Source organism: Rutidosis leptorrhynchoides, chromosome 11, assembly GCF_046630445.1.
Source record: "Rutidosis leptorrhynchoides isolate AG116_Rl617_1_P2 chromosome 11, CSIRO_AGI_Rlap_v1, whole genome shotgun sequence".
NCBI classification, from domain to species: Eukaryota; Viridiplantae; Streptophyta; class Magnoliopsida; order Asterales; family Asteraceae; genus Rutidosis; species Rutidosis leptorrhynchoides.
In genome coordinates, this window is record NC_092343.1 from 345668726 (window position 1) to 345681891 (window position 13166).

General features: G+C 34.2%; 1 protein-coding gene across 1 annotated transcript; it reads right to left on the minus strand.

Annotated features, from left to right (window-relative positions):
* Positions 1-7191: 7191 nt before the first annotated feature.
* Positions 7192-9480, minus strand: LOC139877921 (uncharacterized). Its single transcript, XM_071865322.1, has 4 exons — positions 9289-9480; positions 9086-9209; positions 8893-8954; positions 7192-7530 (listed from the first exon to the last, which is right to left on the minus strand). Exons 1-4 carry the CDS (start codon positions 9412-9414, stop codon positions 7423-7425), a joined length of 420 nt encoding a protein of 139 aa, XP_071721423.1. The 5' UTR covers positions 9415-9480; the 3' UTR covers positions 7192-7422.
* Positions 9481-13166: the final 3686 nt, after the last annotated feature.

Below are 13166 nucleotides of genomic sequence, written 5' to 3' on the forward strand. Positions count from 1 at the left end.
TGTAATGTTTAACTCTGTGACCATTAACTTTAAATTCAATTCCATTTGAATTTATTAATTCTATCGTTCCGTATGGGAAAACTCTTTTGACTATGAATGGTCCAGACCATCTTGATTTCAATTTTCCAGGAAATAGCTTGAATCGTGAATTGAAAAGAAGAACTCTGTCTCCTTCTTTAAATTCTTTTGAACTTCTGATTCTTTTATCATGCCATTTCTTCGTTCTTTCTTTATAGATTAACGAATTTTCATATGCTTCATGTCTTAATTCTTCTAATTCGTTTAGTTGACTTAATCGTAGACGTCCAGCTTCATGTAAATCAAGATTACATGTCTTCAAAGCCCAAAATGCTTTGTGTTCAATTTCTACTGGAAGATGACATGCTTTTCCGTAGACGAGTTTAAAAGGTGTAGTTCCAATTGGAGTTTTGTAGGCTGTTCTAAAAGCCCAGAGTGCATCCTCCAATTTAATGGACCATTCCTTCGGATTTGATCCTACGGTTTTCTCTAGAATACGTTTTAAAGCTCGGTTGGTATTTTCAACTTGTCCACTTGTTTGTGGATGATATGCGGTGGAGATTTTATGAGTTACTCCATATCTTTTGAGAACTTTCTCAAGTTGATTATTACAGAAATGAGTACCCCGATCACTTATTAAAGCTTTCGGTGTTTCAAACCTTGCAAAAAGACATTTTAAAAAGTTGACTACAACTCGTGCATCGTTAGTTGGGAGAGCTTGTGCTTCAGCCCATTTAGATACATAATCAATGGCTACGAGAATATAGAGATTATTATGAGATTTTGGAAATGGACCCATAAAGTCAATACCCCAAATGTCAAATACTTCACATACTTGGATGACATTTTGTGGCATTTCATCACGTTGACTTATTTTTCCGGCCCTTTGACAAGCATCACAGGATTTGCAAAGAAGGTGTGCGTCTTTGTAAATTGTAGGCCAATAGAATCCAGCATCATAAACTTTTCTTGCTGTTAGTTGAGGCCCATAGTGCCCTCCTGTTGGTCCTGTGTGACAATGGTTTAAAATTTTACTAGCTTCATCTCCGAATACACATCGGCGTATTATTCCATCGGGACAACTTTTAAACAGATGTGGATCTTCCCAAAAATAGTGTTTTATATCACTGAAGAATTTCTTTCGTTTTTTGGTACGATAATCCTTTTTCAAGGAATCCACATACTAAGTAGTTTGCATAGTCTGCAAACCATGGTATTTCATTATAATCTATCTTCAATATATATTCATCAGGAAAGTTGTCTTGTATGGCCGATTCATTTAGAACTTCTATTTCAGGATTTTCAAGACGAGAAAGATGATCAGCGGCGAGATTTTCTGCTCCTCTTTTATCTCGGATTTCAATATCGAATTCTTGTAAGAGTAAGATCCAACGAATTAATCTTGGTTTGGCATCTTGTTTCGAAAATAGGTATCTAAGAGCAGAATGGTCGGTATAGACCACCGTTTTTGCTAGAACGAGATATGAACGAAATTTGTCAAAAGCAAAGACAATAGCAAAGAGTTCTTTTTCAGTAGTTGTATAATTTGTTTGTGCTCCTTGTAACGTCTTACTAGCATAATATATAGGTTGAAATCGTTTTTCAATCCTTTGTCCTAAAACGGCTCCCATTGCAAAATCACTTGCATCGCACATTAGTTCAAACGGTAGATTCCAATTTGGTGTTATCACGATCGGCGTATTAGTGAGTTTCTCTTTAAGAATATTAAAAGATTTGATGCATTCATCTGAAAAGATGAATGGAGCATCTTTTTCTAGGAGTTTAGTTGTAACAGACTCGTCCCACATCGGTGGGAGAGGAAAACAAAGCACTCCTTATAAGGGTGTGGATACCTCTTCTGGTATGACGCGTTTTGAGGGTGTTTACCCGAGAAGCAAATCCGTGAGGTAGAAGTGCGATCCGGGGTTGTACTCGTGCGCGGGTAGCCCGTCGGTGATCGGCTTGTGTCCAAAGCGGACAATATCATACTACGGGCTGATGGTGATGTTACTTATGGTATCAGAGCTGGGGCCCGCATCGATGTGCACTGCGGGGACGCAGTGTCCCGAAGGGGGGGAGAGTTGTAACAGACTCGTCCCACATCGGTGGGAGAGGAAAACAAAGCACTCCTTATAAGGGTGTGGATACCTCTTCTGGTATGACGCGTTTTGAGGGTGTTTACCCGAGAAGCAAATCCGTGAGGTAGAAGTGCGATCCGGGGTTGTACTCGTGCGCGGGTAGCCCGTCGGTGATCGGCTTGTGTCCAAAGCGGACAATATCATACTACGGGCTGATGGTGATGTTACTTTATTCATAGGAGTGGCAATTTTAGAAAAATCTTTTATGAAACGTCGGTAAAAACCGGCATGCCCTAGAAAACTCCTAACTCCTCTAACATTGGTGGGATGTGGAAGTTTAGCAATTACATCTACTTTAGCTCTATCCACTTCAATTCCTTCTTTTGAAATTTTATGTCCAAGAACGATGCCTTCTTTAACCATGAAATGGCATTTCTCCCAATTAAGTACTAGATTTGATTGTTTGCATCTAATAAGCATTCGTTCCAGATTAACTAGATATGATTCAAATGTATCACCGAAGACTGAAAAGTTATCCATGAAAACTTCCATGCATTCTTCTATCATGTCATGAAAAATTGCCATCATGCACCTTTGAAAGGTTGCAGGGGCGTTGCAAAGTCCAAATGGCATGCGTTTGTAAGCAAAAGTACCATAAGGGCACGTGAATGTGGTTTTCTCTTGATCTTCGGGTGCTATTGGAATTTGAAAGTATCCGGAAAATCCATCAAAAAAACAATAATAACTATTTCCGGCTAATCTTTCCAACATTTGATCAATGAAAGGTAGGGGAAAGTGATCTTTTCTGGTGGCGTCATTTAATTTTCTATAATCAATACATACACGCCATCCTATTACAGTCCTTGTAAGAATAAGCTCATTTTTTTCATTTGTAATGACAGTCATGCCACCCTTCTTAGGTACGCATTGAACTGGGCTTACCCATGGACTATCAAAGATTGGATAAATTAAACCTGCATCTAGCAGTTTAATAATTTCTTTTTTAACTACATCTTGCATATTCAGATTTAGTCTTCGTTGGCGTTGCACATACGTTTTATGACCTTCTTCCATAAGGATTTTATGTGTGCAATACGAAGGACTTATTCCTTTAATATCATGAATCTTCCATGCAATGGCTGGTTTATGAGCTTTCAACACTGAAATGAGTTGTGATTTCTCATTTTCAGTAAGAGAAGACGATATTATTACAGGTAATTCAGATTCACCATGTAAATAAGCGTATTCCAAATGGTTTGGAAGTGGCTTTAACTCTAATTTCGGAGGTTCTTCTATCGATGATTTATATCGATATCTGTCTTCTTCTTTTAGCATTTGAATTTCTTCTGTTGTTGGTTCATATCCATTAGCTATAAGTGTAGCTAACATTTCAGCTTCATCAATTTGTTCAGTTCCTTCTCCTAAAGAACATTATCCTGTTCCTTGTAATTCTGGAAATTCTTCAAACAATTCTGCATGTGAATCTATAGTTTGAATATAATAACATGTATCATCTGCAGATTACGGTTGTTGCATTGCTCTATCAACTGAAAAGGTAACACTCTCGTCCTCTATACTTAGGGTCAATTTCTTACCGAACACGTCTATCATTGCTTTAGCCGTGTTTAAGAATGGTCTTCCTAATATGAGAGGAACTTGAGAACCTTCTTCCATGTCCAGAACAACAAAATCTACTGGAAATACTAAAGTACCAACTTTAACTAGCATATTCTCCATTATCCCTCTAAGATATTTTATTGATCGATCGGCTAGTTGTATGCTTATTCTTGTTGGTTTCAATTCTCCAAGGTCTAGTTTAGTGTATAGTGAATACGGCATTAAATTTATACTAGCACCTAAGTCTGTCAATGCTTCTATTGAACTAAGACTACCCAGAAAACATGGAATTGTGAAACTTCCTGGATCAGATAGTTTTTCTGGTATCTTATTCAACAGCACTGCTGAACAATTAGCATTCATAGTAACGGCCGAGAGTTCTTCCATTTTCTTTCTATTTGAGATTAGATCTTTCAAGAATTTAGCATATCTAGGCATTCCTGAAATCACATCAATGAAAGGAAGATTTACATTTATCTGTTTAAACATATCCAAGAATTTGGATTGCTCGGCTTCAAGTTTCTCTTTTTTCATTTTACTTGCGTAAGGAAGTGGTGGTTGGTATGGTTTAACATAAGGTTTATCCTTAGCTGTGTTATCTTCATTAACCTTTTTAACTACCGGTTCTTTTTCCTTATCTTGTTCAGGTTGTGGTTCTTGTGGAGTAGGAATAGCTTCATCAGAAGTTACAGGTATTTCAGATGGTGTAAGTGTTGTACCACTTCTTGTGGTAATGGCTTTAGCTGTTTCATTCCGGGGGTTAGCATTTGTATCACTAGGTAAACTTCCCGGTTTTCTTTCAACTATTAACCTTGCTAGGTTACTTACTTCTTGTTCCAAATTTTGAATAGAAGCTTGTTGATTTCTAAATGCTTGAGCATTTTGTTCATTAGTTTGTTTATGAGATGTGAAAAACTGCGTTTGAGTTTCAACTAGCTTCGTCATCATATCTTCTAAATTCGGCTTTTTATCTTCGGGTTGTGGTGGTTTGTTTTGAAAAATAGGTCTTTGCTGGTTGTAAGTATTGTTAGATACTTGTTGATTGCTAGGACCTTGTTGGTTGTTGTATGGAATATTTCGGTTATAATTCTGATTTTGATTGTAAATCGGTCTTGGCGGTTGATAATTATTCTGATAATTATTTCCAGGCCTTTGGTTTAGATATGAAACATTCTCTCTTTGTTCCATTGTTAATTCAATAATGAGACAATCTTTTGTCAAATGTGGTCCTCCACACTGCTCACAACTAATTTGTATTGAGTGGATATCTTTAGTCATCTTTTTCATTCGTCTCTCGACAGCATCTATCTTTGCAGAAATGGAATCTAAGTCATGGCTAGAATCGGCTCTAGCTGCTTTAGATGATCTAACGATATCTTTTTCTTGGTGCCACTCATGTGAGTGGGAAGCAGTGTTATCAATAATTTTGTAAGCATCAGTTTCGGTTTTCTTCATAATGGAACCACCAGCTGCAATATCTATGTCTTTCCTTGTAGTGATGTCGCATCCTTGGTAGAATATTTGTACTATTTGACAGGTATCTAAACCATGTTGCGGACATCCTCTTAATAACTTTCCAAATCTTGTCCACGCCTCATATAGAGTTTCATTTGGCTTCTGTGTGAACGTAACAATTTCTCCTTGAAGTGTTACGGCTTTAGATGCCGGAAAGAATTGTTTAAGAAATTTTTCAACTAAAACGTCCCATGTATCGATCGCCCCTTCAGGTAACGATTCCAACCAATCTTTGGCTTCTCCCTTTAAAGTCCAGGAAAATAACATGAGATATATCTGTTCATCCTCAACTTCTCTTATTTTAAATAGTGTGCAGATCCTATTAAAGGTACGAAGATGTTCATTTGGATCTTCCTTCGGCGCACCACTAAATTGGCATTGATTAGTCACCATATGTAGAATTTGTCCTTTGATTTCATAATCTGGCGCATTAATGTCAGGATGAGTAATTGCGTGACCTTGGCCAGTGCGTTTAGCTCTCATTCGGTCTTCCATACTTAAAGGTTCCAGATTTTCCATGATTGAATTTGTAGAATCCGAATCACTAGAGGATTCTGATTTAATGGTTCGTTCCTCAACAATATCTGTTTGAATGATTGGTGGTTCCGGAGGAAAATTTAATGGTTCAGGATCTATGAATTGTCCCTGAATATTATCCGGATTCTCAATTGTGATACAATTGATATGATTTTCAATGCTTACTACCTCCTCATTCATCACGAAAAAACATACAAATAAATGGGCTTATAATATTGCTAATAATAATAAAACTAGGTGAACAACATTTAATCTAATCTATCTTGAACCTTAAGTCCTTTTTTACCAAACGTAGTCCTTTTCTAACATTGGTAAGTTAACTAACACAGGACAAATAATATTCTTGACGTTCCAAACTTCTATTATCCATACAATTGATATGATTTTCAATGCTTACCACCTCCTCATTCATCACGAAAAAACATACAAATAAATGGGCTTATAATATTGCTAATAATAATAAAACTAGGTGAACAATATTTAATCTAATCTATCTTGAACCTTAAGTCCTTTCTTACCAAACGTAGTCCTTTTCTAACATTGGTAAGTTAACTAACACAGGACAAATAATATTCTTGACGTTCCAAACTTCTATTATCCATACAATTGATATGATTTTCAATGCTTACCACCTCCTCATTCATCACGAAAAAACATACAAATAAATGGGCTTATAATATTGCTAATAATAATAAAACTAGGTGAACAATATTTAATCTAATCTATCTTGAACCTTAAGTCCTTTTTTACCAAACGTAGTCCTTTTCTAACATTGGTAAGTTAACTAACACATGACAAATAATATTCTTGACGTCCCAAACTTCTATTATCCATACAATTGATATGATTTTCAATGCTTACCACCTCCTCATTCATCACGAAAAAACATACAAATAAATGGGCTTATAATATTGCTAATAATAATAAAACTAGGTGAACAATATTTAATCTAATCTATTTTGAACCTTAAGTCCTTTTTTTACCAAACGTAGTCCTTTTCTAACATTGGTAAGTTAACTAACACAGGACAAATAATATTCTTGACGTTCCAAACTTCTATTATCCATACAATTGATATGATTTTCAATGCTTACCACCTCCTCATTCATCACGAAAAAACATACAAATATGGGCTTATAATATTGCTAATAATAATAAAACTAGGTGAACAATATTTAATCTAATCTAATACATCATAATATTAACAAACTTAATTAAATCCTAACGGACCCCTAAGTCTAGAATCGGCTTGGGCCAACTAACCTAACCGTTAAATAGGTAACATTTATTGTACGCTTTCTCCAAAAACCCCAGTCATTCGCCAAGTTGTTACACTACATACGCTCAGTAGATTAAATTGTCAGTTGCTCAGACATCTCTCTAGTTTTGAAAATTAGCATACCGGCACATGAATGATATCAAGTAGTACCAAAAAAATATTTGCTTAACAAAAAGGGGCAACACTCAAAGATTGTCATCAGCCCATCAATATTTCCTACTCACAGACTAGACTTGTACAGTTGTACTAATACTCTAATAGCCAAAATAAGTACGTTTCGATGAATTTACATGTTGTACCTTGAACAACCAATGACATGAGCTATTGGACATATATAGTATAATAACAAAATTGTCCATTAAATAATGTCAACGGCTATCAAGCTTCAATTGCGGGCTGATAGAAGAGTTTGTACGCCTCCAAGACTTCCAGATACCACATCGCCTCTCGATGGGGAAATGCAGAGAGATCGACAATTTTGTGAACCTGAAATTTTAAATTTAACTTATGTTAATTATATGCACAACCAAGGTATAATTCAGGCTTTTAATCCCTTAATTGTATTAAAAACATTAACATATATATACAAATATTATATATATATAATAAGGTGACAATTTTGATCTACTAACCTCTAATGGGTCGATTTGTTGTGTCTTATTTCAAACGGGTCTAATGAAACTTGGGCATAAGAGCATGGATTAAGGTAGCATTTTTTATTATATTGACATGCATATAAGTTTACTTATCATGCATACAAACTCCTAATTATTCCAAATTTCAAAGTATTATAGTAATAACATCGGACAAGTAATCACGCTTAAGACACTAATCATTCATGAAACAAATTAGATATGGATAAGACATATCCGAGGGTCAACCCAACTTGACCGGGTTCGTTTTAATCAACCCAAAACCAAACAGACATGACCTACCCATATTACCACCTCTAAACTCTAATATTCTACACAGAAAAGAGAGAAACAAATTCATCCTTTTTTGCTTATGACAAACTCCTAATTTTAGGATTCAGTCTATAGTATTCCTAACAATAGTGTAATTAATGAAATTGTTAAACTGCTCATAAATTTCCTATAGAGCCAAGATGTGAAGTTAAAAGGCATGGCTAAGATCTCATTGGAAACAGTCAAACAGGTTTGTAATCCTAAGGATCAAGTAGTTTAATAGAAATTATCAATAGGCTTGCAGATTATACTTTCGAACATAACATATGGAGTGTTATTAACAAGATATCAATTGTTGTTATTGTGCATTACATCTGGCAAGAACGAAATTATAGATTGTTTAAAAAGAAGAGAAGAACATAAGATGAATTAGTAAATGTTATAATGGAGAATGTGAAGCTAAAATTGGCTAGTTGAAGAGTCAAAAGATCAAGTGCAGTCTTAAAAGCTGCTGAGATATGGAATTTAAAATAGAGTCAATCTACTAAAATTTCTTATGTCAAATATTATCTCATATCCACATCTTATGTGAATTAATATGAATCATGTAAAAAGATTTTGGCATATGACAGCCTCCTAATTCTGTTATGTGATGACTTTATATCCGAATTTCTACTTTGTTCTTCACCAAGTTCTCACTCAAAGCTACGAATTTCGTTTCTCTAAAGTCTTAACTCTATACGAAAGACTCGTTACAAAAAAATAAAGATGTAATGTACAACATACATATATACATATGTAACTAATTTACCAACAAATATTTCTGAACAAATGTATATATTTTCTAGGAAAGCTTTTTTTCAACTTCCTATGAACTACTATTTGTAATTTAAGATTAACTAGCAAATAACTAACTGAATAATAACAAGCATATTAAAATCACCTTAATTAAAGGAAAATTATCATCACGAATAACACAACCTCCAACGATCATTACATATGCACCTGTGATATCAATCGAAAGTTCAAAGCATTAAAACTACAGATATAATGCTAAGTTTATAAAAAAAAAAAAAAAAGATATAATAATAATAATAATAAAAAATTTAAAAATTGCTAGAGTCTGAAACAATGACCTAAATTCCAGTGACGATTTAGGTTTTGGCCAGACGATGCGAGTTCAACGACGCCGGTTCCGTCATCAATGAGAAACCGTCCGTCGCCGGCGGTGGTAGACGACGGTAGCGAGGTTATTACGCCCTACATTTGATTCAATTAATTTAATTCGATATATGAAAAATAAAATTGATTTAGAGAGCGGTGGCGCGTGAGTGTATACCTGTAACCACGCGCGCTGGAAGAGGATCGGACCGAGAGAAAGGGAGGATTGAGAGGAGTCGTGAGTGCGACGCGCCGATTTTAATTGAATGCATAGTAACTTTAAGGCGACTAGGTTGTAGTCCATTTTGTTGTTGCCGGAGTGATTTGGACGGTCGCAATCAGTGGAACTGCAAAGATGGTCATCGTTTTATCTCCCTTCTATTTATTTTATATTTTTATTTTTATGAAAAAACACAAAAGTATTATTTACTATTTTTATTAACAGTGAAGTGATGACTCCCTAAGCACCTCAAAGAACTAATGCGCATGTGAGACTCGAACTCGACACTTTATAGACATTAAAAAGAATGGTAACCACTTAGCTAAATAAGATTGGTTACAAAGAATTTATTTATATTGTAGATAAGAAGATTTAGGCGAGTCTGACTCTAATTGATTGGTTCAGCGTTGAATGTTAAATCATTCAACATTCAACGCGTTTGTTTTTTTATCATTGAATGTCAAATGACGGACCTATTTTCATTTATTTTCGTTGGTGTGTTCCACACCCTAACTAATCGATATCTACCTTTTTATATATCTAACGTCCATAAGGACCATAACACAAAGCCCATTTATTTATTCGTGGTTCAATGGTCCATTGAGACTTATATATTTAATTAAATCGTATTTAAATAAATTATACTTTTCGAACTATAGATTATACTTTTGTGTTTGATTCGTAAAATTATTTCGTGTTTAATGGTTATGTTGGTTAAACCTATCCCAAGTCGTACGAAAATTTAAAGGCGGTTAAAAATTTAGGTGGATTTGTTGGGGAGTTTTATGAAAAATAAAGAAGTTACGATTTGACCCTTGAACTTTAACTTTAGACCCCTATGGAGTTTACATTTTTTACCCTAGGAATTTACATTTGACGGCCTAAAGTTTATAATGGTTCTCAATGTTTAGCGTGGTGTCATTGTGGGTACAACCTTTTTGCACGGCGTATAAACGATTAAAGCATAAGGAAGAACTATTCATAAAGCTTTTATCTTTTAGAGATGTAGAGGATTATATATATATATATATATATATATATATATATATATATATATATATATATATATATATATATATATATATGTTATAATTTTGTAGGCTTATAACTACCTTTAGTGGCCTAGTTCTTGACTGTAGACTACTAATAAGTATATAGAGAGAATATGAGAGAATATGAGAGAATACATTTAGTGTGTGTTTTATAAACTCATAACACACATATTTATACTCAAAAAAATCTATTATACAATATCTATAATAATAATAAAATTAACATCCAATTTAACTTTTATAACACTCCCCCTTGGATGACAATTTTATTAGAGAATAACTAGTACTGCCTCGTTAAAAACCTTGCTAAAGAAAACCCATTGGGATAAAACTTTAGCTAAGGGAAAAAGAGTGCAGCATAGAGTTGACTCCCCCTCAAGTAGGCAACGCCTGAATTGTTACATCTTCTGAACATGCCTCATGCCAATATTATGAATGTGTGTTCTGAAAATAGCAGTTGGAAGTGCTTTGGTGAAAAGGTCAGCAGAGTTTTTGCTGGACTGAACATATCTCATTTCAATCTGGTTGTCCTTAATGAGATTTTGAGTGTATGAGAAGAATCTAGGAGGTATGTGTTTTGTTCGATCACTTTTGATATACCCTTCTTTCATCTGTGTTATGCAAGCTACATTATCTTCATAGATAGTTGTTGGACTTTTATCGCGTTCTAGTCCACAAGAATCAGTAATGAGTTGTGTCATTGATCTCAACCAAAAACATTCCCGAGTAGCTTCATGTAATGCAATCACTTCGGCATGATTTGATGATGTTGCAACAAGTGTTTGTTTTTGAGAACGCCATGATATTGCGGTACCTCCATTTAGGAATACATATCCATTTTGAGATTTAGCTTTATGTGGATCAGATAAATAACCTGCATCTGCATAACCAACCAAATCTTGTTTCGATTCGTTAGAATAAAATAATCCTAAATCAGTAGTTCCTCGAAGGTATCGAAATATGTGTTTGATCCCATTCCAGTGTCTTTTGGTAGGAGCTGAGCTGAACCTTGCCAACAAATTAACTGCAAAAGAAATGTCAGGTCTTGTACAATTTGTAAGATACATAAGAGCTCCAATTGCACTAAGATATGGTACTTCTGGTCCTAGGATATCTTCATGATCTTCACAGGGACGAAATGGATCAGTGTCAACATTAAGTGATCTAACAACCATAGGAGTACTTAATGGTTTTGCCTTGTCCATATTAAAACGTTTTAAAATCTTTTCAGTATATGTTGTTTGATGTACAAGTAAACCATTAGGCATATGTTCAATTTGTAAACCAAGGCAATACTTGGTTTTTCCGAGATCTTTCATTTCAAATTCTTTCTTTAGAAGTTGAATGGCTTCATGGATCTCTTTATTTGTACCTATGATATTAAGACCATTGACATAAATAACTACGATATATATCTGGTCATTGTTTTCATAATTAAAACACATGTGAAAATAAGTTTATATGTATACACTTTTCTTATCAAGTAATCACTTAATCCGTTATACTATTGTATCAACCCATATAAAAATCTTTGTGATTCAATGGAATACATTTCTTTAGGTTTTGCGTTAGATGTTTCTGATACCTTAAACCCTTCAGGTAAATTCATATATATCACTATCAAGTGATCCATATAGATAAGTAGTAACAACATCCATGAGATGCATTTAAGTAACTACCAGGTTGATTAAGTATCTAATAAGTAATTGTATCCATTACATAAGGATAAGTTTTCCTCATAATTCATTTCTGGTCTTTGTGGGAAACCTTGAGTTACAAGTCTAGTTTTGCCTTGTATCTTCATTTGAACATTTCTTTTTCGGATAAAAATTCATTTATATCCCATACGTTTCACATCTTTAAAAGTGATAACGATTGATCCGAAAACTTTTCTTTTATTGAGTGATTCTAATTCAGCTCGTATTGCTCCTTTCTATTGAGCTCAATCATGTCTATTTTGATATTCAATGACAGATTTTGGTTCCAGATCATCATCTTTATTCATGATGTCATTGTAACATTATATGAAAATATCTCATCAAGATTTTTCATTTCATTTCGGTTCCATAATATTGCATAATTTATTGCAATTTATGTATTTACATTTATCAATATCCTCTGCAGAAGGAATATTGATTTGTGGTTCTTCTTGAACACTTTTTTTACCTCATTATCAGCTGATTTTTCTTTTCTAGGATTTTTATCTTTTGAACCAATTTGTCTTCCACGTTTCAGACGTGGCGAAGACTCATGAGTGACATTATTGCCAGCTTTTAGAATTTCAATTCTAGCTTAAGCATTTACTGCTGGTATATATGATTTAGTCACTCTTTTTGTATCTTTAAATGCATAAAGTAATTAATTTGCAAGTTCTTGCATATGCATTATTTTTGAACTTTCGTTTCGCATTCTTTTGTGCGAGTTCTATATACCTTAATTGATGTTCACATAATGAAGCATCTTTTTATTTATTTTTCATTTCTCCCCCTAATATAGGGAACAATGTTTCATTAAAGTGACAATCAGCAAAATGTGCTGTAAAACATCACCCGTCATGGGTTCAATATATCTTATGATTGAAGATGTTTCATATCCAACACATATTTCCATCCTTCTTTGAGGAATCATTTATTGTGGTGGTGAAATTAAAAATACACTGCACAACCAAATGTTCTAAGATGGAAAATATTTGGCTCTCGACCAAAATTAAGTTGGTAATGGAGAATATTTATGACTTGCACTTGGTTTAATGCGAATTAATGTCGCATCATGTAATTTTACATG

Bases quoted from the DNA above. Each gene is read 5' to 3' on its own strand.
- LOC139877921 (XM_071865322.1), bottom strand. From the start codon at position 9,414: ATGGACTACAACCTAGTCGCCTTAAAGTTACTATGCATTCAATTAAAA. The intron at 8,955-9,085 runs GTCATTGTTTCA...TTGATATCACAG, and splicing joins AAATCGTCACTGGAATTTAG to GTGCATATGTAATGATCGTT. The intron at 7,531-8,892 runs GTGATTTTAATA...TTAAAATTTCAG, and splicing joins ATAATTTTCCTTTAATTAAG to GTTCACAAAATTGTCGATCT.